The following is a 26497-nucleotide window of genomic DNA, read 5'->3' as shown; positions in this document are numbered from 1 at the left end:
CAAGGAACATTGTTGAATTTCCAGTTCTCTTTGTTGGCTAAAGGGGGGCCAAGGCAGAGACACAGAGTGTGTAGGTGTCAGGGAGACTGACTACATAAGGTACGTTCTGGGCTAAGCCTTTGGGAATTGGGTTCACATATTTTTTTTAGAATAAGAAATGTTTTTTGCCTTTGAGTGGCTGGTTATATGGGGAGAGGTCCACAAGGACAAGGGGAATGAGAATTCTATCTATTACCTGCACTGTATACAACATCAATTATCAACCTGAATATTTAGGACTTTTTCCTTTTTCATGGAAAATATACTTTGTCTCTTCTTTTTATCATGAATATTTTTTTTTTCCATTTTTTTATCACTGTCTACGCTCTGCCGAAGAATTTAGTATGTGACCACCTGGGAATCCCGTACCTCTCTATAGGTAGGTGACTACAGGCTTTTTACACTGTGGAATGTGTGTTTATATTGCTGGATTCAGCTGACTGGTTTGTTGGAGCTACAATAGACCCCTAGGGAGTTGTAGATCAGCATCTTGATGGTCAGAAGTTGGATTGCTATTCCCTTTATATATAATTGGGCCCCACACAGACCTTTTTGCTTGGGGTACATAATTGCTAAGGACAGAGTGTGAGGATAGATAAGAGGATAGATAAGAATAGATAAGAGGATAGATAAGAAACTGGAATGGAACTGGAAGTAAGATGACAATGCAGTAAAGCACACACCAACCAATATAATGACCTGGCACGACTTAAGCGTGCATTCTTGCGGACACAGAATTGTTGCTCTTGTTCTACAAAACCCTTTAAAAAGGAGGGGTTAAACTCCATGCGAGTCTTTGTAGAATGGCGTAGGATCGACAAAACACATGCAACTAGTCAGATGTAGTATTCGCATGGGTCAGAATATAATGGGGCTGATACAAAAATCTGATGTGTGAACTACATCCACTACACGTCTATCATACATGTTACATGAACGCTGCGTTCCATTGAAATACATTGAATGTCAGTGTGCTCACTCAGCCTAATAGGTTGAAAAAAATAATGGTTATTATGTTGGCAGTTGCTCTTTCCTTTCCAAACATATGACTCAGAACCAAAAATTGCCAGTGGGATTGGCATTTTAACACTAGCACAAGGTGCAGAACTAACTGACCTCCAGGCTGGGCTCATAACAAGGTTACAGATATATAGAAACATTTGGGTAACAGTCTCTGCTATAGTTCCAGGGGTACCCAGGGCACAAATGTGAAATCAGCCCAAATCTAATTTTAAACGGCCCTCAGGCTGGGACCCCTTAGCTCATAACAAGGTTGAAGATATATAGAAACATTGGGGTAACAGTCACCCTGCTATAGTTCCAGGGGTACCATGGGTACAAATAAGCACTCACCCCAAATCTCCCCTTAACTGGCCTTCAGGCTGGTCCCCCTTGGCTTATAACAAGGTACAGATATATAGAAACATTGGGGTAACAGTCACCCTGCTATAGTTTCAGGGGTACCCAGGACACAAAACAGCACTCACCCCAAATCTCCCCTTAAGTGGCCTTCATGCTGTTACCCCTTAGCTCATAACAAGGTTACAGATATATAGAAACATTGGGGTAACAGTCACCCTGCTATAGTTTCAGGGGTACCCAGGGCACAAATAAGCACTCACCCCAAATCTCCCCTTAATTGGCCTTCAGGCTGTTCCCCCTTAGCTCATAACAAGGTTACAGATATATAGAAACATTGGGGTAACAGTCACCCTGCTATAGTTCCAGGGGTACCCAGGACAAAAATAAGCACTCATCCCAAATCTCCCCTTAACTGGCCTTCAGGCTGGGCCCCCTTAGCTCATAACAAGGTTACAGATATATAGAAACATTGGGGTAACAGTCACCTTGCTATAGTTCCAGGGGTACCCAGGACACAAATAAGTGTTCACCCCAAATCTCCCTTTAACTGGCCTTCAGGCTGTTCCCCCTTGGCTTATAACAAGGTACAGATATATAGAAACATTGGGGTAACAGTCACCCTGCTATAGTTTCAGGGGTACCCAGGACACAAAACAGCACTCACCCCAAATCTCCCCTTAAGTGGCCTTCAGGCTGTTACCCCTTAGCTCATAACAAGGTTACAGATATATAGAAACATTGGGGTAATAGTCACCCTGCTTTAGTTCCAGGGGTACCCAGGACAAAAATAAGCACTCACCCCAAATCTCCCCCTAACTGGCCTTCAGGCTGGGCCCCCTTAGCTCATAACAAGGTTACAGATATATAGAAACATTGGGGTAACAGTCACCCTGCTATAGTTCCAGGGGTACCATGGGTACAAATAAGCACTCACCCCAAATCTCCCCTTAACTGGCCTTCAGGCTGATCCCCCTTAGCTTATAACAAAGTTACAGATGTATAGAAACATTGGGGTAACAGTCACCCTGCTATAGTTCCAGGGGTACCCAGGGCACAAATAAGCACTCACCCCAAATCTCACCCCAATTGGCCTTCAGGCTCCCTTAGCTCATAACAAGGTTACAGATATATAGAAACATTGGGGTAACAGTCACCCTGCTATAGTTTCAGGGGTACCCAGGGCACAAATAAGCACTCACCCCAAATCTCCCCTTAAGTGGCCTTCAGGCTGTTCCCCCTTAGCTCATAACAAGGTTACAGATATATAGAAACATTGGGGTAACAGTCACCCTGCTATAGTTCCAGGGGTACCCAGGACAAAAATAAGCACTCATCCCAAATCTCCCCTTAACTGGCCTTCAGGCTGTCCCCCTTAGCTCATAACAAGGTTACAGATATATAGAAACATTGGGGTAACAGTCACCCTGCTATAGTTCCAGGGGTACCCAGGGTACAAATAAGTGCTCACCCCAAATCTCCCTTTAACTGGCCTTCAGGCTGTTCCCCCTTAGCTCATAACAAGGTTACAGATATATAGAAACATTGGGGTAACAGTCACCCTGCTATAGTTCCAGGGGTACCCAGGGTACAAATAAGTGCTCACCCCAAATCTCCCTTTAACTGGCCTTCAGGCTGTTCCCCCTTAGCTCATAACAAGGTTACAGATATATAGAAACATTGGGGTAACAGTCACCCTGCTATAGTTCCAGGGGTACCCAAGGTACAAATAAGCACTCAACATCACTGCTGTGGGACATATACAGTAGGGGTGGCCACCTTATAATTTCAGACAAAGAAGGTATGTCATTAAATACTGTAGGTACTAAGAACCTGAGCTGTAATCCAAAACAACCACAATCAGATGTTGACTTTCCTTGCGCTAAAATCATTGCTAGTTGGTAGGTGCTTTTGGATGACATGAGGCTAAAGAATGGAATATGTACATACTAATACCTGAATGCATTCCTTAAATGCTAAATATTTACAGGTTTCCATTACAGGGCTGGAGTTCTGCTGTTGTTAAAGGGATACTGTCATGGGGAAAACGTTTTTTTTTCAAAATGAATCGGTTAATAGTGCTGCTCCAGCAGAATTCTGCACTGAAATCCATTTCTCAAAAGAGCAAACAGATTTTTTTATATTCAATTTTGAAATCTGACATGGGGCTAGACATATTATCAATTTCCCAGCTGCCCCAAGTCATGTGACTTGTGCTCTGATAAACTTCAATCACTCTTTACTGCTGTACTGCAAGTTGGACTGATATCACCCTCCTCCCTTTTCCCCCCAGCAGCCAAACAAAAGAACAAAGGGAAGGTAACCAGATAGCAGCTCCCTAACACAAGATAACAGCTGCCTGGTAGATCTAAGAACAACACTCAATAGTAAAAACCCATGTCCCACTGAGACACATTCAGTTACATTGAGAAGGAAAAACAGCAGCCTGCCAGAAAGCATTTCTCTCCTAAAGTGCAGGCACAAGTCACATGACCAGGGGCAGCTGTGAAATTGACAATATGTCTAGCCCCATTTGTCTATTATTATAATAAATTTTTAGAACATTTTTTAAAACTTTGGATTATTTTGGATTATTTGGATAAAATGGAGTCTATGGGAGACGGCCATCCCATAATTGGGATCTTTCTGGATTACGGGTTTCCGCATAACGGATCCCATACCTGTACTGTTTAAGAATTATACATTTTGTAAAGCTGCCTCTTATTTCTTGGTATTCCAGAACATAGCACCCCTTCCCTTTGGGCTGCTCCATGCTGCTATTCCAAAGAATGCTTTGAGGCAAATTTCTCAAGGTCCTTATTATAGTGAACAGCACCTGAGTGCCTAATTGCCCTGGAACATATCTTGTAACATTAATTACAGTGATCCAGCTGTAAAATGCTCACTATCACTGACCCTGTTATACCTGTCTGCAATGACCTGGTGCCTTATTGCCCTGTCACTGGCCCTGTTACACCTTATTATAGTGACCTGACCCCTAAGTTCCTTATTGTCCTCTATCACCTTCTTAAAGGGGTGGTTCACCTTTAAGTTAAATGTTAGTATGTTCTAGAATGGCCAATTTTAAGCAACTTTTCAGTTGGTCTTCATTACTTATTTTTTTATAGTTTTCAAATTAATTGCCCTATTTTTGAGACATTTTCCAGCTTTCAAATGGGGGTCACCCATCTAAAAACAAATGCTCTGTAAAGGTGGCCATACATGGGCCGATAAAAGCTGCTGACAGACTGAGTCGGCAGCTTATTGGCCTGTGTATGGGGCCCTCCGACGGGCTTCCCCGGTCAATATCTGCCGAAAGTTGGGCAGATGTTGATTGGACGGGACTAAAAATCCTGTCGGATAGCGGACCGCCTCTGTTCGTTAATGCGGTCTCCTGATCTGACCGTCCGTTTAACCATCGCTATGATCCGATTGTTGGGTCCAGGATCGGATCAGCCCGATATCGCCCACATATCAAAGAAAGATCCACTCATTTGGCGACATCGCCAACAAGCAGATCTCTCCGTGTATGGCCACCTTAAGGCTACAAATGTATTGTTATTGCTACTTTTTATTACTCATTTTTTCAGGCTTCTCCTATTCATATTCCAGTCTCTTATTTAAATCGGTGCATGGTTGCTAGGGTAATTAGGACCCTAGCAACCAGACTGCTGAAATTGCAAACTGGAGAGCTGCTAAATAAAAAGGTAAATAACTCAAAAACCACAAATAATAAAAGATGAAAACCAATTGCAAATTATCTCAAAATATCACTCTCTACAGCATACAAACAGTTCATTTAAAGGTGAACAACCCCTTTAAAGTGACAATGGAGCCAGAAGGGGACTTGATCCCATGCAGGTCAGACTGTAGGAACTGACAGGGAGGAGGCAGAGGTGAGTCACACATCAGACTGGCAAACAAGGGAAGCAAAACCAAAGGAATGTGCTCAGTTCTTGTACAACCAGGTGCAAAAGGGCAGGGGTGAGAGTAGTGTGCAGTGTAGGGTGTGATAAGAGCACAACACAGGGGCTGCAGGAGCACCACAACCCTGGGAGATCTCTGTAAGATATAACAGTAGTGATGGGAGAAATTCCCCACTGAAAATTCACTGCAACAAAAAAGTCGCATGACAAAAAAAAACCGCTGCATTAAGAAAAAATCGCCCATTGACTTTAAGCATTTGGAGTGAAAAAATTGTTTTTTTTGACGCCCATTGACTTCAATGTGTTTTGCAAATTGTTTGGTGAAGAAGCGGGACAAATTCACTCATCACTAGATAACAGCGCTAGAATAATATACAGTACATGCACAACACGTCAGCAGCACTCTCATCATACGTGTGGGAGAGACCGGGTTAAGCTGAGAGCAAGCAAAGGTGTGTGTGGCACCCAGAGTGTTTGACTGCAAAGCAGAGATTTGTGGCAGGATTAGTCAATTATTAATAGATAATTCCCTGTTGACACTCCTGCCATCTTCACTAGTTGCTCTTAATTCTTTAACAGCACCCCCCCTCCGATAAATGCTTGTCCCGTCTACCCCTCGTTACACCCCTGGTCTAACCCATACTGTGGGATAGCAGTTATAGTAGGGAGAGATGGTGTCTATAGTAACAGTGGATAATAGTCTCTGGGAAGGGAGTGTGACTGTGGGATAGCAGTTATAGTAGGGAGAGATGGTGTCTATAGTAACAGTGGATAATAGTCTCTGGGAAGGGAATGTGACTGTGGGATAGCAGGTATAGTAGGGAGAGATGGTGCCTATAGTAACAGTGGATAATAGTCTCTGGGAAGGGAGTGTGACTGTGGGATAGCAGGTATACTAGGGAGAGATGGTGTCTATAGTAACAGTGGATAATAGTCTCTGGGAAGGGAGTGTGACTGTGGGATAGCAGGTATAGTAGGGAGAGATGGTGCCTATAGTAACAGTGGGATAATAGTCTCTGGGAAGGGAGTGTGACTGTGGGATAGCAGGTATAGTAGGGAGAGATGGTGCCTATAGTAACAGTGGATAATAGTCTCTGGGAAGGGAGTGTGACTGTGGGATAGCAGGTATAGTAGGGAGAGATGGTGCCTATAGTAACAGTGGGATAATAGTCTCTGGGAAGGGAGTGTGACTGTGGGATAGCAGGTATAGTAGGGAGAGATGGTGCCTATAGTAACAGTGGATAATAGTCTCTGGGAAGGGAGTGTGCAGGGTCGGACTGGGGGGACCGGGGCCCACCGGGACTGTTGCCGAGGGCCCCCCTCCGGCCACCCGTCCTCCCACTGTGACGCGCCGGGGACGAGCAAGGAAGCCGCTCGGTGTGCATGCGCAACAGCGCCGCTTGGCGCGCATGCGCAGGCGGCGCTGCTCAGCGCCGATAATTTTTTTTTTTTTAAATATAAATATTTAGAGAGGGGTTCTGGCCCGGCGGGGCCAGTCCGACACTGGGAGTGTGACTGTGGGATAGCAGGTATAGTAGGGAGAGATGGTGTCTATAGTAACAGTGGATAATAGTCTCTGGGAAGGGAGTGTGACTGTGGGATAGCAGGTATAGTAGGGAGAGATGGTGTCTATAGTAACAGTGGATAATAGTCTCTGGGAAGGGAGTGTGACTGTGGGATAGCAGGTATAGAAGGGAGAGATGGTGTCTATAGTAACAGTGGATAATAGTCTCTGGGAAGGGAGTGTGACTGTGGGATAGCAGGTATAGTAGGGAGAGATGGTGTCTATAGTAACAGTGGATAATAGTCTCTGGGAAGGGAGTGTGACTGTGGGATAGCAGGTATAGTAGGGAGAGATGGTGCCTATAGTAACAGTGGATAATAGTCTCTGGGAAGGGAGTGTGACTGTGGGATATCAGGTATAGTAGGGAGAGATGGGGCCTATAGTAACAGTGGATAATAGTCTCTGGGAAGGGAGTGTGACTGTGGGATAGCAGTTATAGTAGGGAGAGATGGTGTCTATAGTAACAGTGGATAATAGTCTCTGGGAAGGGAGTGTGACTGAGGGATGGTGCCTATAGTAACAGTGGGATAATAGTCTCTGGGAAAAGCTTAATAAAATTAATTGTCAATCTAAACAACTTTCCATTATAAATGTATTTTGAAATGGTTTTAAAGTTATTGCATTAGATAAATATACAGTATATGTAACTGCAATTGAAAGCAATGTGTTTTTGTCCCTTTTGGCACCACTAGGAGCAGGACAGGATTCTCACTATGAATGAATTGTGTTCATACTAATGCATTGAGATTAGTGTTTATGTGTATATGGAAAACTAGCCTGTGTTTGTTGTGTAACAGTTTCTAGAGATGAGGCCCATTATACCATTCCTATATTCCGCCCTGTGTAGGGGTCATACAGTAGCTGTGCAGAGTGGGAGACTGTGTGAGAGGCTCTAGTATATTATTTATGGTATTTATTGCTGTTTATTGCTGTTTATTGCTGTTTATTGCTGTTCCTCTGTAAGGGACATTAGGAAAGGGACAAGAAAAACATGTCAGTCTGGTTTTAGAAAAAATGAAATAGCATTGCGGCATGAACAGTAATGGCACAAGAAGGGATTACAGGTTTGAGTTGAAGTCTAACTTGTCTAAGGGGCAGATTTACTAAAAGTGACTAACGCGGTAGACGATTCGACAGCGTTACCTCCCCCAAGGAACCTCGCCAATTTACTAACGGGCACAGGCGTCATTTCACTAGCGAAGGAGATAGATAGTAGTGGTGATTCGCACTCTATCAGCAGGCGACTTTTCACGTTACTCAGCAAATTCCCTAAAATGCGGATTTTACTGAACGTAAAAATATTTTTGTGTAACCGGTTTCCCCCCATACATTTTCTAACATATGGTACATTCATCTTACAGTGGGCTCATGTGTAGGGCATTATAACAACTTTATTGTCTTTATTAAAGGGATTCTGTCATCTGAAAACATGTTTTTTTCAAAACGCACCAGTTAATAGTGCTGCTCCAGCAGAATTCTGCACTGAAATCCATTTCTCAAAAGAGCAAACAGATTTTTTTATATTCAATTTTGAAATCTGACATGGGGCTAGACATTTTGTCAGCTTCCCAGCTGTCCCTGGTCATGTGACTTGTACCTGCACTTTAGGAGAGAAATGCTTTCTGGCAGGCTGCCGTTTTTCCTTCTCAATGTAACTGAATGTGTCTCAGTGGGACATGGGTTTTTACTATTGAGTGTTGTTCTTAGATCTACCAGGCAGCTGTTATCTTGTGTTAGGGAGCTGCTATCTGGTTACCTTCCCATTGTTCTGTTGTTTGGCTGCTGGGGGGAAAAAGGGACTGGGGTGATATCACTCCAACTTGCAGTACAGCAGTAAAGAGTGATTGAAGTTTATCAGAGCACAAGTCACATGACCAGGGGCAGCTGGGAAATTGACAATATGTCTAGCCGTATGTCAGATTTCAAAATTGAATATAAAAAAAATCTGTTTGCTCTTTTGAGAAATGGATTTCAGTGCAGAATTCTGCTGGAGCAGCACTATTAACTGATTCATTTTGAAAAAAGTTTTTTCCCATGACAGTATCCCTTTAAGGTTCCCTGGATATGTCTAGTTATCAGTGTCAATGTAATGTATTAGATGCAACGTCCATTCAACTTTAAATTTCCCTCCATATGCAAATTAGCCTGAGCGCAAGCCCTCTAACGAATTTGCGCTAGGCAGAGTTGAACTCTAGAACATCTTTGCTTTGATTTGCTCACATTGCCGAAGTAACGATAGCGAAAATTCACCAGTGTCCGTCGGCCAGGAAGAAACTAAGCATTTTAGTTAATTAGTGTTGTCCCAGTGAATTTTCGCCTGGCGAAGTGTTGCAATGGGTACGAGGCCATCGCTTGCAAATTTTCGCCCCTTACGAAATTGACCCCTATGTGCTGGAGCAATTGAGTAATCTTATCTTTTGGAGTACAAATCATGCTTTATACAATATGTTGGATGTGCGGTTCACCCTCTTAAAGAGAGAATTCACAAGCATTAAATTGCCATAGAAAAAATCGATACATCTCCCATCGGTAAAAACTTTAACTTATGTAGTAAACGTGGTGCTCTAGATTTAAGTGTGAAAGTGATTGAAAAAGTACACGTTCCCTTGAGAGGTCGTTACATTTACACGAGGTGTATTGGATCTTTGCCTTGCGTACACGTTCTTAACAGGGTCTTAATACCAGATTTGATATTTCCCACTTTCCATGAAATTATTTTCCATTCTACATGAAAAGATCTCTTTTGTTTTTGAATCATGATTATGACTTATGCCCTTTTGAGTACTTTGTTTATAAAATGTACATATATATATGTGGACACTCTGGATACTGTTTTCTTCAGCCTATGATTAAAGGAGAAGGAAAGCTACAGCGACAGTTTATTGCCAATAGATTAGCCATAATAGTGCAAGCTTTAACACTATATTTACTGCTTTACAATACCTGAGTAAACAGCCCTAGAAACTCTGTTTGTTTAGGATAGCAGCTGCCATATTCGCTTGGTGTGACATCACTTCCTGCCTGAGTGTCTCCCTGCTCACTCATAGCTCTGGGCTCAGATTACAGCAGGGAGGGGAGGAGGGAGGGGGAGAGGAGCAAACTGAGCATGCTCAAGCCCTAGCCCTGGAGGTTTAAGCTGAAAACAGGAAGTCTGATACAGAAGCCCATGAGTACACAATAGAAGGAAAGAAATGTGCTGTTTCTTTTGACAGAGGACTCAGAGCAGCATTACTTTGAGGGTTTACAGGTGTTTTTATATAGACCTTTCTGATAAAGCTCACTTAATTTCAGCCTTTCCTTCTCCTTTAAGGGCGGAAACACCAGAAACGCGTCAGGCGGTGTATGCTGCTGCTGTCTTTTAATGGGGATAAATAAAGATACATGTTTTTAAACAATCATCCGGTGCTGCGGAGCTCCATTTCAACTTTTATGGCACAAACATTGGCAGCTCAAATCAAAGCCATAGTAGCAGCCGCACAGCATATTTATAGGAGCACAGCTTTAAAAAAAAGTGCCACAGAGCCATGAGGCTTAATTATTTACCTGAGAGTGGACAGAGCTATAACTTATATACAACAACTCAGTTTGGTGCTTTTTCTGCACTTAACACAAGGGGGTAAGGACAAGGTTCATTTGCACCAAGTGCTCACCATTGCTCCCTAACTTGTGCTCCATTCTGGTGCTGATGGCAGGGTAATAGGGCAGGGAGCAAGGTGCAAGAAACATTACACCTTCAGTTAACGAGCCCTTAAAAAAGAAAGAAAGCTACCGAAGCAGTTTTATTGCAATAGATTAGCCAATAGTGCAAGTTATGAGACTATATTTATTCTGCAGAATGCTTTACCATATCTGAGTAAACAGCCATAGAAACTCTCTCTGTTTGTTTAGCAACTACCATATTAGCTTGGTGTGACATCACTTCCATACCTCCCAACTGTCCCTTTTTCGGAGGGACAGTCCCTCTTTTGACAGCTCAACCCGCAGTCCCTCATTTGTACTGGAAAGTCCCTCTTTTCTCTGCACTGAACAGCCAGAAAAAGAAACAAAGTTTCTCACTCAATTGGCTTTTAGTAGAGAGCCCAGAACACCTAACAGGTGCAACTAAGATACTTTGTAACTATTTTGAGACACAAAAACACAATTTAGATAAGGAGAAATATTTTCAAACTTTCATAACCTGCCAAATTTTGTTAAATAAACATGGTAATTAGGGGGTGTGGCCACAGAAAGGGGTGTTGTCAAAAAATTGCTGCGCTACATGCGGAAAAAAATTTTTTGTCCCTCTTTTTACTTCCAAAATGTTGGGAGATATGCACTTCCTGCCTGAGTCTCTCCCTGCTGACTCATAGCTCTGGGCTCAGATTACAGCAGGGTGGGGAGGAGGGAGAGAGAGAGGAGCAAACTGAGCATGCTCAAGCCCTAGCCCTGGAGGTTTAAGCTGAAAACAGGAAGTCTGATACAGAAGCCCATGAGTACACAATAGAAGGAAAGAAATGTGATGTTTCTTTTGACAGGGGACTCAGAGCAGCATTACTTTGCGGGTTTACTGGTGTATTTATATAGACCTTTCTGATAAAGCTTACTTAGTTTTAGCCTTTCCTTCTCCTTTAAGCCTCCCAGATATTACTATTTAAAAAGGGGAATACAAGGGGGAAAAAAAAAAAATGAAGTTTAGCAAATCAAGCCCATTTTCAAAGGCCACGTTCTTTTCCATATAGGCCTTGGACAATTAATTTGCATTTCAATGAAGCTGCTGATCCTAGAAAAATGGGGATACGACGGTTTTATCAAGTCATTTTGTACGATCCTGAGTTTGTTGAACTACAGCCACCAGCATGCAGGGGAGGAGAGTGACGTGTGTGTTTGTGGAGGCTACCAGCAGATGGCTTGACATTGGAGAACATATATCTGGGAATGCCAATGGGAGAACTGATTTCTAAGAATCCTGAAGGGCCATTTACAATTCAGCAAAGGATCATGGGGGCCAGTTATTTAACATTTCCTATTGTTTATCCTGTTGGGAAGTCCCTTCCTTCCTTCATTCCTATATTCTGCATACTTTTCAGCTCAGTCCCTGCAGAGGGGCCATTCCTATGGGTCAGTGCTTTCTTGGATGGAACTATCTTGTTTAATTATAGATGTGCCATATAAAAACCAAAGACCGTGCTAATGTAACATTTGTGACCCTACAGGGGATAGGCACTAGAGGCTGATTTTCTGCAAACTGGGAGGGTAAATCCCTCACCTCTCCAGTGACAAACATGGTGGGGAAGTCGGCAAATACCACCGCCGCCACTACAATATACGCAACCGCCACCAAAGAGCCTGAATCGTGGATAGAAAGTATCTTGAACAAGATCCCATGTAAGTACTTTGTGCATCATTGTCTCAAATATATATATATATATATATACAGGATAACAATGCTGTGTTACCAATAAAGACACTTTAATCACTTCTAAAATGAGTGTGCTGATCCATTACTACTGCATATATATATATATATATATATATATATATATAAACAGTCTATATTACTGGCACTCACATATATATATATATATGTATGTATATATATATATAAAATACACAAAAGCCATGAATATCCTGTAAATTATATCCTTATAAACGGTGAGTTCTGATGTCATCAGTTATAAACGGTGAGTTCTGATGTCATTTCTGTCACATGACTCATTGAAACTTGTGTATTATAATAAATAAAGTACCCCCAGTTGTTAAATATGAGGATATTAGAAGTTACCTCGGAGTTCCATGACCTGTATAAAAACACTCGGCCTTCGGCCTCGTACTTTTATATGGTCATGAAACTCCTCGATAACTTATAATATCCTTATATTTTACAAAAGGGGGTACTTTATTCACTATATATATATATATATATATATATATATATATATATATATATATATATATATTAGGGATGCACCGAATCCAGGATTCGGTTCGGGATTCGGCCAGGATTCAACCTTTTTCAGCAGGATCAGGATTCGGCAGAATCCTTCTGTCCGGCCGAAACGAATCCGAATCCTTATTTGCATATGCAAATTAGGGGCGTAGAGGGAAATCGCGTGACTTTTTGTCACAAAACATGTAAGTAAAATATGTTTTCCCCTTCCCACCATAATTTGCATATGCAAATTAGGATTCGGATTCGGTTAGGTATTTGGCCGAATCCTTCGTGAAGGATTCGGGGGTTCAGCCGAATCCAAAATAGTGGATTCCCTAATATATATAAAGATATATATATATATATATATATATATATATATATATATATATATATATATATATTAAAAGTGAGTTATAAGGGCAGGGTGCAAAGTAACATGGTTTATAACACGGTGAACCGTCCGTAACTTATGCTTAGTGCTCATTAATGTTTATGTCCCAGATTAGGGTGTCCGTTCCTTGTCTATACAGTGCTACATACATTTGGCAGTGTCAGGGGGTGCAAGTAACAACAGAGCCCTGTACCTATAATAAGCATTAAGTACGGGACTCCGACACCCAAAACACTGCACAGAGCAGTGCCCCTGATGATAGTGTTCCCCAGATTTTGGGAAAGAAGACCTGTATTTCACACATAACTCACAACTGTCCCGTTTTTTCACTGGACAGTCCCAATTTTAACAGGCAGTCCCGGATTGTTACTGAAATGTCACCACTTTCCCTTTTATCCCCTGCACTGAACAGGCAGAAAAAGATACAAAGTGTATAACTTAATCGAAAACGTGCGGGTGCACTTGTAACAATTTAAGATAAACAAAGAAACAATTGTAACAATTTAATATACGCAGGTCTCTTGGGGAAACTGTGGCTTGCAGTTTAAAGCGCAATTCAATTATTACAATAATTTTGTAAAATGAACTTGATAAATATAGCCCATGTCTTTGATAGACAGGTATGGGATCTGTTATCCAGAAACCCATTACGCAGAGGGATCTGAATTACAGAAAGACCATCTTTCATAGACTCTGTTTTATTCAAATAATCCAAATTTTTAAAAATGATTTCCTTTTTCTCTATAATAATAAAACTGTAGCTTGTACTTGATCTCAACTAAGATATAATTAATCCTTATTGGAAGCAAAACCAGCCTGTTGGCTTTATTTAATGTTTAATGTAGACTTAAGGAATGATGATCCAAATTATGGAAAGATCCGATATCCGGAAAGCCCCAGGTCCCGAGCATTCTGGATTATAGGCCCTATACTTGTATATATATTTTATTATGTATTTTCTTACTGCAATTCCCCCATCTCCTATGGTGATTAAACCGCTGTATTAATATTGTGTTTCCATTATGTTCTATCTCTCCCTCCGCACCCCACTCGCTGTGCCGATACTTCTATTCCCAGTGCCACGATGGGCCATATATGCTCTGGCTGGTGCGGCTCTGTTCATCATCCTTCTCTTTATCATCTGCATTTGTTGTTGCTGCTGCAAAAGTAAGAAAAAAAAGGAAGGAAAGAAGGATAAAGGAAAAAAAATCGACATGGATAAAGTGCCGAGTGACATGACTTCGCAACTGGTGAGTGTCAAGATCTCAGCTGCACCGGTAACATGGAGAAAGCAGCGGCAGTGTTAGCAAAGTTTTATGTACCATTGTTGTCCCACCCAGCAATTCCCAGCAAATTATCAATGGTTAAAACATTATGTGGGACATTCACTAAAAATCATAGTTGCGCTTCGCAGCACTTCGCAGCACTTCGCAGCACTTCGCAGCACTTCGCCAGGCGTATTTTCGCCAGCGCTCCGCAAATTCACTAAAATCCGAAGTTGCGCTCAGGGGTAGCGTAAGATTTCGAAGTTGCGCTAGCATTAATTCGCCAAGCAAAGCAAAGTTACGCTAGCGATGGTTAATTTGCATACGGCGCCAAATTCAATTTTCAATGGAAGTATTCGTAGCAGCGCTACACAAGCCTGGGAAACCTTCAAAACAGCAAATAAAATTTGTATTTTGCCCTACACATGTGCCCACTGTATAGTTAAGTTGCCATGAGTTAGGAAATGTAGGGGGGAAGGAGGGGAGCCCCAAAAATTTTTTCGATCTTTTTCAGCCTATCACCCATAATAAAGAAAAAATGCCAGCGTTTTTCGGGACGTAGAAAAAATTTTAACTTTTTTTGAAGCAATACCTATCTACTCTATTGCGCTTCGCCTGGTCTGAGGTGGCGAAGGAAGTCTGGCGTAAAAGGTAGCGTTCAGAACAATGCGCGCGTTAGTGAATTTGCGTAGTTACGTCCGTTGCGCAAATTCGCCAGGCGTAAGGGTGCGAAGTTTCACTAGCGAAGTTACGCCAGCGTCCGTTAGTGAATTTGCGAAGTAACGAAAATGCCCAACGCTAGCGAATTCACGCTAGCGTTAGGCACTTCGGCGCTTAGTGAATTTGCCCCTATGTGAGTTATAGTCCAGCAACCAAAGAAATTGATTCATAACCAACAATGAACAATAAAGCTTTGTCACAATCCTCCAGGGCAAGTGATTGCATGGGGTAAATTTACTAAGCGGCGAAAATTCGCCAGCGACGGCTTCGCAGCCATCGCAACACTTCTCCAGACGAAAATTCGCTCAGACAACGAAAATTCACTAGAATGCAAATTTTTGCTAGCGTTACTTCGGCAATGCGAGCAAATCAAAGCTAAGATGCGCTAGCGTTCAATTCTGCCTAGCGCAACTTCGTTAGAGGTCTTCGCTCATGCTAATTTGCATAAGGTGGGAAATTTAAAGTTGAATCGACGTATAGGTTGCAGCAAATACATTAGATTACACAAGTTCAGGGAACCATCATAAATAAAATAGAGTTGTTATAATGTCCTACACATGAGCCCAGTGTATAGTAAATGATCCATATTTTAGAAAACCCAGTGTTTTTGGGACTTTCCACTAAAAAATATGATGTAAGTAAAAGAAGAATGATGAAGATCTATGTACTGAAGTGCACCTCGTCTGGTCTGAGCTGCCAAAGCGGTAACGTTCAGTAAAATCCGCATCTTAGTGAATTTGTGGAGTAAAAAATTCGCCTGGCGATAGAGTGCGAATCACCGCTATCGTCTGTCTCCATCGCTAGCGAAAGGACGCCAGCGTTAGTAAATCGGCGAAGTCCCTGAAAATGGTAACGTAAATCTAGAAAATCTGCCCCCATACTCCAAGAGATTGCATTCGTGTCTGCAATTAGGTTTATGATGCCTCTTTGTGAGAGCAGGGGGAGCCAAGGTGTCAATTTCAGGGAAAGTTTACTTGTTCTTTAAAGCTGAGTCCTGCATTGGTTCATGTACCCTTAGTGCATAGTTCAAGGAAGATCTTGAGCTCTTCTTTACTTTGGTTACATAGTTACATAATTAAATCGGGTTGAAAAAATACCAAAGTCCATCAAGTTCAACCCATCCAAATAAAACCATATACATACACACATTCACACTGACCCCTCTATATACTCACATAAATCCATATCTATATTAAATGTAGATTTTAATATAACAATAGCCTTTGATATTATGTCTGTCCAAAAAATCATCCAAGCCCCTCTTATAGTCATTAACTGAATCAGCATCACAACATCACCCGGCAGTGCATTCCCCAACCTCACTGTCCTGACTGTGAAGAACCACCTATGTTGCTTCAAATGAAAGTTCTTTTCTTCTAGTCTAAAGGGGAGGCCTCTGGTACGGTGATCCACTTTATGGGTAAAAAGGTCCCCCCCACTATCTGTCTATAATGCCCTCTAATGTACTTATGTGAGCCTTTAGCCAACCAGGAATTGGCAGGGGCTGCGCTATATAAGAAAGATAGAGAACTGCCTCTCAGTCCAAATTCAAAAATAGTGAAAACCAGCCCAGTATTAATTTGACCTGGGTGTAAATAAACCCCGGGCTGTCTCTTGCATCTACACTCGATCATCAATCCAAAAAAATCACCAATACATGTTGATGCCTGGCTTCTTCAGCCTAAACCTGTAACTTGGATTGAGAGGAAACCTCAGCATAAAAACGAAAACGGCAAGCACCCTAGGAAAACTCCATAGCTGAAGGTAAAAAACGAGACTTTATTTCACGTTTAAAGGAGAAGGAAAGCTACCTGAGCAGTTTATTGCCAATAGATTAGCCACAATAGTAAAAGCGATAACACTTTATTTATTTTGCAGAATGATTTACCATACCCGAGTAAACAGCTCTAAAAGCTTTCTCTGTTTGTTTAGGAAAGCGGCTGCCATATTAGCTTGCTGTGACATCACTTCCTGCCTGAGTCTCTCCCTGCTCACTCATAGCTCTGGGATCAGATTACAGCAGGGAGAAAAACAAACTGAGCATGCTCAAGCCCTAGCCCTGGAGGTTTAAGATGACAACAGGAAGTCTGATACAGAAGCCCATGAGTACACAATAGAAGGAAAGAAATGTGATGTTTCTTTTGACAGAGGACTCTGAGCAACATCCTTCTCCTTTAAACACAAAGCCACCTGACGCGTTTTGTATCCGTGATACATAGTCATAGCCCTTGACTGCGTATCAGGGGGAGTCAAAATGTGTCAGGCAGTTTTGTTTTCAAAGATGTGAAATAAAGTCTCGTTTTTTACCTTCAGCTTCGGAGTTTTCCTGGCGTGCCTTTCGCTTTTAGGGGCTGCACTATACACTTGAAATGCAAACTGGGAGTTACCATTGGCAGAGGAAGCCATTGACATAAATCCTGTTGCTTTTGGTTACTTTGCAGGTACAGCCTGGAACAGAGAACTCGCAGAAAGGAGAGAAGGTGGAATATCTGGGCCGTGTGCAGTGCTCACTGGAATACAATTTCCAGACAGAGGAGGTAACTGGAAGCTTGTCTTCTCCTCTCATGAGTCAGTTTCCAAGCCTTAAATGTAGCAGGATATTGTATAGGGCAAATGTGTGCACTTACAATGCTTCTGGGGCAATAAAAGGAATGAGGATTAAGGTAATGCAGGTGAGGCAGTGAGTTATTTTCACTGGCGGACTCACCTTCAATGAGTGCTAGCCTTAAGGTGGCCATAGACGTAACAATTACGATCTTTCCAAGAAAGATCGTTGGTTTCAATACACGTGTAGAGCTGAGTCGTCAGATATACATATAGAAACAATAGAATTCTACTTGTATCTGACCATTCAGCACTAACAATGGCCGATGTTTGGGTCCCTTCAAAGGCGCCCGATCAAAATTTTCCGTCCAGCCCAATCGACGAGCCGACCGATATCCAAGTCTTCTGCCAATATCGGTCGGCTCTTTTTCCACCGTACACACACCGAATATCGGACGAAAATTCGTTTCGTACAATATTATCTGTGCGTCTATGGCCACCTTAAGGGCAACATCAGACAGGGCTATTTTGGAGACCTTTTTAAGTAACTGTTGTGCTAATGTGCCTGCTGAAATTTCCAATGAAAATGATTATGGTGTAAGTTTATGGGGAGTTATTATGGGCACTTTAAAAAGTTATCAATTAAAGGATGTGAAATAGCTTCATCTGATGTTGCCTTCAAGGGGTAATACCTTTGAGGTAACTTTAAGTATGACGTAGAGAGTGATATTCTTTATTTTTTTTATTATTTGTGTTTTTTTTTAGTTATTTCGCTTTTTATTCAGAAGCTCTCCAATTTGAAATCTCAACAATCCGGTTGCTGGGGTCCAAATTACCCTAGCAACCATGCATTGGTATGAATAAGAGATTAGAATATGAATAGGAGAGTAATAAAACGTAGCAATAACAACAAATGTGTTGCCTTACAGAGCATGTTTTTAGATGGGGTCGGTGACCCCCATTTGAAAGCTGGAAAGATTCAGAAGGCAAAGAATTGGTCATTCTACAACATACTAAAAGTTAACTTAAGGGCAGAGACACACGGTCAGATTCGGGGAGATTAGTCGCCCGGCAAGAAATCTCCTCTTCTTCGGAGTGACTAATCTCCCGAACTGCCTTCCCCTGTCTTCCCGACGGCTAGAAGGTAAATCGCCGGTGGGATGGCACTCGGAGCGCTTCGTTTTCCGAAGTCCCACAAAGTGGGGGCAACTTTGGAAAATGAAGCACTCCGAGTGCCATCCCACCAGCGATTTACATTCTAGCCGGCGGGAAGGCAGGGGAAGGAAGTTCGGGTAGATTAGTCGCCGTGAAGAAGAAGAGATTTGTCGTCGTGTGACTAATCTCCCGAATCTGACCACATGTCTCTGCCCTTAAGGTGAGCCACACCTTTAAGACTACTCTCAGAGTATAAAAAATGTCAGAAAATTTGCTGAGAATTCCCAGGTGATGACTTCTGAAAGAAGCTCAACAAGGATTTAGTCAATGAAAGAAGCAAATTACTTTCTAAAACCTAAATGATCAGTAAAATATCCTTTTAATCCCACGGTCCCTCCCTGTTCCGGGATGTAGCATTTGCTCTATTCATTTAGCACCTGTCAAACGTGAAGGGGGCCAGTAGCCTTTTTTAGGAAGCATACACATTATTATTTATAGTATATCAGATGTATCTGAGAAGCCTAAAAAGTCAATGGAAACCTAATTGGCACGTACTCTTAGAGCAGTGCTTAGCACTAGCAAGCCCCATGCAAAATTGGTGCCTAATCCTGTGTTTACCCTGTGGGTGCAGTATTGCCTGGTGGCTTCTAAAATCAGTGCTGCCATGGCAAGTTTGGCACTAGTGTGTGTGTAAGATGCCCTTCTACCAATTGGTGCTGTAATGATGGGACCAGTCTGAGGAAAGAGCACATGCAAACATTAAAGGAGAAGGAAAGGCTTCGGAACACCTAACATTTGGCACTCCCAAGTGATTGTATTTACTTACCTGAAACCACGGGCCGGTGCTCCTATCAGCTGAAAACTGCACCGGCCTGGGGTTTTACCAGTGAGCACCATGGAGCGATCTTTTTCCAGCTTCTTTTTTCTTCAAATTTCCCGGGGCAGACGCATGCGCAGTTGAACGAAATAGCCAACTTTTTAGTTAAAGTTTGGCTTTTCGTTCTAATGCGCATGCATTAGACTCTATCCCCCAAGGAACTAAGACATTGATTACTCTGTTTATGGCTGCTTCCAAGAAAGAGTTATTTAACTACTGGCCAAATAAGGAGACTCTTAGGGGCAAATTCACTAACCTGCGGAGTTGCGCTAGCGCAGGCTTTGCCACACTTCGCCGCACTTCGCCAGGCGAAGTTTCGCCAGGGCACCGGTAATTCACTAAAATCCAAAGTTGCGCTCAGGAAAGCGAACGGTAGCGAAGTTGCGCTAGCGTTAATTCGTCAAGGAAAGCGAAGTTACGCTAGTGATGCCTAATTTGCATACGGCGCCAAGTTAAAGTACAATGGACGTATATGTAGCAACAAATACATTACACCACACAAGCCTGGGAAAGCTTCATAAGATAAAACAGAGGTGTTATATTGCCCTACACATGAGCCCACTGTATAGTTTAGGTGCCATATGTTAGGAAATGTAGGGGGGGAGGAGGGTACCCCAAAAAAATTTATGATCTTTTTCAGCCTATCACCCTTAAAAAAGGAAAAGACGCCAGCTTTTTTTGAAGCAATCCTTATCTACTCTATTGCACTTCGCTTGGTCTGAGGTGGTGAAGGCAAGTCTGGCGCAAGAGGTAACGTCCAGTAAAATGCGCAAGTTAGTGAATTAGCGTAGTTACGTCCCTTCGCCATAGCGCAACTTCGTCTGGCGTAAGGGTGCGAAGTAGCGCTAGAGTAGGTCCACTTCGCTAGCAAATTTATGCCAGCACCCGTTAGTAAATCGGCGAAGTAACGTAATGACGTCACGCTGGTGAATTTGCGCTAGCATTAGGCGCTTCGCACTTAAGTGAATTTGCCCCTTAGTTGGTAGGAAGCTTTGAAAATGAAGTCAATTAAAGACAAGTCTCGAGAACCCATGGACTCTTTATTTTGATATCTTTGATTCCAGTAACAAAGACCATATTTTTAGGTTCCTTTGTATGTGGTTTAATACTGGTTGAATAATTTGTATTCCCTGTAAACAATGGCTTTTTCTTTTCTTTTCTGTTTCTTTTACACCCACTGGTTCATTTGATTACTTACTGTATGTATTTATTTTTTACTTTACTATTTTCTATACTGTATGTTTTTTTTGTTTATAGGAAAAGCTTTCTAATGTTTCTTTTACAGCGCATTATTGTGTTTGTAGATTGGATGTTGTCATGTTATTCACTTCTTGTCTACTGCAAAACTAAATAAAAATGTTTAAACAGAAAGAGCACATGGACACCTGGATATACTAGGGGGTGCCAATATTTTGGTACCCCTAAATAAATTCAAGGAAGGCTTTACTGTCATATTCATCTCTGCATGTCTGTTCTTACAGCTAACAGTCGGGGTTAAGCAGGCGGCTTCTCTAAAGGCAATGGACCTTGGGGGGACATCAGACCCCTATGCCATAGTATATGTGACCAACGATACCCGTAAAAAATATGAGACCAAAGTGAATCGCAAGACACTGAATCCTGTGTTTAATGAGTCTTTCATCTTCAAGGTACTGTGGGGCACTGGCTGGCACTCAATAGAAGGGCAGGAAAACGAAGACAGCCCTCATCTGTACCCTCTATGTATAGATGAGTGTGTGGGTGTGGATATGTGTCTAGGTACAGTATTCCTTAAAGGAAACGTTTTGATTCCTGCTAACGTTTTTAATGTAGCACCATTACACTAGCCACTGGGGCTCCTTTCTGAATCTCCGCTTTGATAAGTGCCAGAATTTAACAATTGGCAGTGGCGTTGGCAGCTGCCATCTAGATCCTTCTTGGATTAGTGAGCAAACCGAAGCCAACCATTGATCCTTTGCCAGTGCATACGCTTCTGGTCACTGATAAAGGAGATCCATACAGGGATGAAAGTGACCAAGATGGCATTACAGAGATACAGTTAACTAATCAACCTTCATTTAATTGTACCCTTACCTGCTAAACTGATGTGCCATACATATGAGGCCTCATGCTAGTGGGATAGGCAGAAAATATCCACACCTACATTATGTTTAGATCCTGTGTGCTTGTCACAGGTAACACAAGAAGAGGTCCCAAGGTCAACGGCCGTGGTGCAGATCTATGACTTCAACCGCTTCTTAAAGCATGATGTGATCGGGGAGATGAGCATACCCTTGGCAGAAGTAAATTTGCAGCATGTCTTAGAAGACTGGAAAGAACTGGGCCCTGCTGGGAAGACTGAGGTACAGTAGGCAGCGTGCACAACTAAATGAGTGTAGCCTGGAGATAATAAACAGTAGTTGATGTGAATGGTCTACATCCATGCAGTGCTAGACTAGGGGCACCTCCAGATCTTTAGTCATAGGCCCACTTTCTAAACTAGTTTTCCTCCTACCTTCATTCATTTTGCACCCACTAATTTATTCTTCTTCCTGCAAAAGAAATGTAACTTTTTTTTTGCTTTGTATAACTGATAAGCCGATATTTTGACTCTGCAGCATGAGCACTTGGGAGACATTTGCTTCTCTTTGAGATATGTCCCTAGTAATAAGAAACTCAAAGTCATCATACTAGAGGCGAAGAACCTTAAGAGGATGGACTCTGATGGATTCTCAGGTGAGTCACTGACCTCATAGTTACAGGCTGGCACCTCCCTTCAAGGTCGCATTTCCTGGGCAATGTATCTCCTGACCAAGTGCTGTTCTCAAAGTCTTGATCCACTTCCACCATTAACTTTTTTAGGAAAGAGAGTGCCACGACGTAAACATTGGTCTCACGGGGAAATCCCCCCACATCCATTTTCAAAGGCATTGGACCACCATTAAAGGAATGTTAGTTTGCCATTCTTTCTGCAGAATAACTTTGCTAAAGTACAAAAAAACACATTCTGGGCTGCAAATGTCTACAATGTAATATATATAAACAACCAATGAAAAATTACTCAAATGGTAATTGGCATGTAGCACGCTCTTAGTGACTATTCCAAGCTTCAACACCCCCAAATTGTTTCAATTGGATTACAGGCAAACTAAGTAAATCTGCAATATTGGAGATACAGACTGGGACTGGGTTATGCTCATCTTCATCTCCCTGAATGGGCCCTGTAGAGCTCATGAAATTAATCTTAGGCATCTATCTAGAAAAATGCACAATCATGCACACAACTTGATTATTAAAATACACAGAGACCTCTAATTGGCAGTTGGCTCCCAGGCACACCTGCTACAGACAGGGGCGCTTCACCAATGAGGCAAGTTGAGGCTGTCGCCTCAGGCGGCAGCGCCCTATTAGGTACCAGGGGCAGCAAAAATGCTGCTCCTGGTACTTTAAGAGCTAATTTCTGGGGGAGGGGGGCAGCAGCAACTGCTGCTGCCTCAGGCGGCAGAGGGGCCAGGATCGCCCCTGGCTACAGAATTGCATTGGATTATGGACACGTATGTCAACTGGTGTTTGACACCAGTTGTATAATCATAGGTGTCAGCAGCCTACATAATTATCTGGCTATCCATCTGACAATGGGGACAATAAGATAGAACAGCAATAGTAGAAATATGAATGCAATAATGTAGGGATGCACCAAATCCACTATTTTGGATTCGGCCGAACCCCCGAATCCTTCTCGAACGATTCGCCCAAATACTGAACCGAATCCTGGGGTGGGGTGGGAAGGGGAAAAATGTTTTTACTTCTTTGTTTTGTGACAAAACGTGACATGATTTCCCTCCCCCAATTTGCATATGCAAATTAGGATTCGGATTCGGTTCGGCCGGGTAGAACTATTATATATATATATTTATATATTCCATCCCAACTCTAAAAACTCTAACCCCCTAGTAGCACCACCATTTGTTCTAGACTCCGTTTCTACTTCTAGTTTGGTGTTTCATAAACTGTGTGGCTGCCCCCACTCCTGGAGGGGGTCTTGGAGCAGTGTCTGGGGGCTCAGACTAAAGGCCAGATTGGTGAGAAATAGGGAGACATTTGCACTGTTATATACATCTGATCTTCAGCTCAATTAGGGTGAGATATTCTCTTAGATATTCTTGAAACTGTGGCTGAATGACTGATAATGCAATATTTTCTTATATCTGTGCACATTTCATGAGGACCCTGACCGAAGGTTGGACCTAGAAAGGGATTCTGGCCAAAGGTTGGACATTCAAGTGGGACTTAAATTGATGAAGCTTGACACCTAATCTAATGTGTGTAGTTAAAACCTCCTCCATGAGGCAGTTCTGCTGTGCTAGAAGCAACAATGTCATACTCAGTGTTGTGCTCACTAATGGCTTTTTCCAACTTCTTATAGATCCATATGTGAAAGTTCACCTGGCCCTTAACAAGAAGAAATGGAAGCGGAAAAAGACAGCAGTGAAGCGGAGTACTCTGAAGCCATACTTCAATGAATCCTTTACTTTTGATGTGTCCCTAGAACAAATGAAGGTATGGCTGCAAGATGCAAGTATGGACACATCACTGAATGCCAAGTGCCTACAAGAGAAGGGGTCTCCTGTATAGTCATAACATGGGTAAAGGTTAACACTTGTCCCCATATGCAGTAGCTTCAGTAGAAATCATTCCCAGAAAGGGAATTCCATCTCCCTTGCTGTTACCCTTGCTAAACCACTAGCTATATTCATTCATGTAATAGTCCATATTCGCCCAAGTGGATCTTTGGATTCAACAGCATTTTCCCCTTATTGAGCCCTAATCAGATATTAGGAAGACAATTATTCTGGTTCTTTACCCAAGTCAGCCAATGAGTCACCAGTTCAATCGAGAGCAGTTGAATCACTATTCAATCTAGGCTAGAAGGCAGCTTTTTGGCTGGTTTGTGATGGATATTGTCTTTCTTTTTTTTAATCTGAGACAGTTATAAATAAAAATAATACTTTTCTATGTCATTCTTTCAGAAAATAGACCTGATCATATCTGTGTGGGATCATGACAAAGTGGGAAAGAATGAACAAATTGGAAAATTGTTTTTGGGGTGCCGAGCCTCTGGAAACGCTTTGCAGCATTGGTCCGACATGCTGGCTCACCCCCAACGACCCATAGCGCAGTGGCACAAGCTACAGGAGACACGGGAGGTGGACAAAATTCTTGACCTCAAAAGGAACCTAAAACCATCTCTTCTCAGAAGCTTACCATAATAAATGAATGTTCTGAAAGGCATCTTCATCCTACATCGCTGGATGGTTATTATAAAGACTGTATATGACTGGGATTGATTACAACACAGTGGGTAACATACATCATGTGATTTATTGGGCGATTCCATCAATGAGATCTATTGCACAGCTCAGGGACATACTGCAGGAAAGAACCCCAAATCTGGTCTTCTGTGAGCCTCCCTTAGATCTCTGTCTATGCAAGCTCATACATCTGCATATTTAAGATGCTGATTTGGTCCCTTCAGACCAAGATGGCAGCTTATCTGCCCATACATGGGCCCTCTCTGATAGATATCTATTGTGCAGGTCTGAACATTCCATCAGGACAAGGATCACATCAGTGTGTTGATGAGAGCTTGCACTGGCCTCAATTATACATGATACAATAGTTGGCCTGGGGGCCAAACAATTTGATCAGCCCGATTTGGCCCAGCACAGAGGTGTCCATGTTGGGCAAAGATTTGCTCATTTGGCAACCTCCTCAAACGAGTGGATCTTCCAATGTATGGCCAGCTTTAGAGATGGAAGAAGATCCAGTGAATATCTACCAGAGCTCCAGCTGTCATTTGGCTGTTATCTAACATAAGGAGATTACTTGGCAGTCTTTGCTTCCCCTTATTACTTAGTAATGAAATATTAGAAGAGTAAACATTAGTAATGTGTGAGTCAGTATATAGACAACCCAAACCTGACCCATACCTGCCTACTGTCAACCCAGCCCCAATGTGACCTGATATTTCTTCATGATTTGTGAACTTGTGAAAACTGCTCCTTTCAGATATGGGTGGGGTATTGCAGGCAAGTTAGTGGAGGGGTTGGGACAGGGCTGATGTCCCCAGAGCAGAGAGTTGGGGGGCGGTAATGTCATTTATAGGGAAGGGTTAGTCTTGCCACCTAACAGTGACCCACTACAAGAGCAATTTGAAGGCTCTAACATGCCCAACACCTGGTATTGGCATGACTTGGACACCACTAGTAGATATAGAGCTTGGTTTCATGCAATGGTTGCCAAGGTCATTAAACATAATTATAGCCACCCCTGTTTATTTAAAGTGCAATACAGGCAACCTAAAATTCTATATTCAATAACAACACTTTGACTGATGTTCCACTGACTCTCACTGGAGGATCCCTTTGCAATAGTATAGAGTTAGGGGAAACAAATGAGTTAGAGGGGTTATATCTCCTTTAGTCTTCTCTTTTCCCCTTTATTCTCCAATGTAAATCACTAAGTAGCAGCTCACATCATGAAAAAGAAAGAGCAGATGTGTCGGTGGAGATGCCCCAACCTCAACAAACAGAGAAAACACAGCGGGGGTTATTTAAATTATATATTCATTAATCTGTGATTGTAAATGTTCAATACGTTTGATTTCCATTCTCTTGATTTCTTTAGCTTTCATTCTCTGGTGTAATATTAGATCAATAAATAAACATTTGTGTGTATATCTTTATATAATACACAAAAGCCATGAA

General features: G+C 42.2%; 1 protein-coding gene across 2 annotated transcripts; it reads left to right on the top strand.

Annotated features, from left to right (window-relative positions):
- On the top strand, positions 1 to 26497 carry LOC108715204 (synaptotagmin-1). Of its 2 annotated transcripts, XM_018260125.2 has the most exons (10): positions 1 to 99; positions 376 to 418; positions 12081 to 12252; positions 14268 to 14440; positions 17617 to 17712; positions 21233 to 21400; positions 21926 to 22093; positions 22349 to 22466; positions 24157 to 24290; positions 24761 to 26497. In XM_018260125.2, the coding sequence occupies exons 3-10, from the start codon at positions 12150 to 12152 to the stop codon at positions 24998 to 25000; spliced, it is 1200 nt and encodes a 399-aa protein (XP_018115614.1). In that variant the 5' UTR covers positions 1 to 99; positions 376 to 418; positions 12081 to 12149; the 3' UTR covers positions 25001 to 26497. The 2 variants fall into 2 exon arrangements, with proteins under 2 accessions (XP_018115614.1, XP_018115615.1); XM_018260126.2 differs by lacking the exon at positions 376 to 418 and having other exon boundaries at positions 2 to 99.

The sequence above is a fragment of the Xenopus laevis genome, chromosome 4S, assembly GCF_017654675.1.
Source record: "Xenopus laevis strain J_2021 chromosome 4S, Xenopus_laevis_v10.1, whole genome shotgun sequence".
Taxonomy (NCBI): domain Eukaryota; kingdom Metazoa; phylum Chordata; class Amphibia; order Anura; family Pipidae; genus Xenopus; species Xenopus laevis.
Note: the sequence above shows the minus strand (reverse complement) of the source record. Positions and strands in the feature narration are given on the sequence as shown.

What these genes read in the sequence shown, in the direction of transcription:
- LOC108715204 (XM_018260125.2), top strand. Translation starts at nt 12,150, where the DNA reads ATGGTGGGGAAGTCGGCAAATACCACCGCCGCCACTACAATATACGCA. An exon ending in ACAATTTCCAGACAGAGGAG is followed by an intron (nt 17,713 to 21,232) that starts GTAACTGGAAGC and finishes CTGTTCTTACAG; the next exon opens with CTAACAGTCGGGGTTAAGCA. An exon ending in TGTCCCTAGAACAAATGAAG is followed by an intron (nt 24,291 to 24,760) that starts GTATGGCTGCAA and finishes TCATTCTTTCAG; the next exon opens with AAAATAGACCTGATCATATC.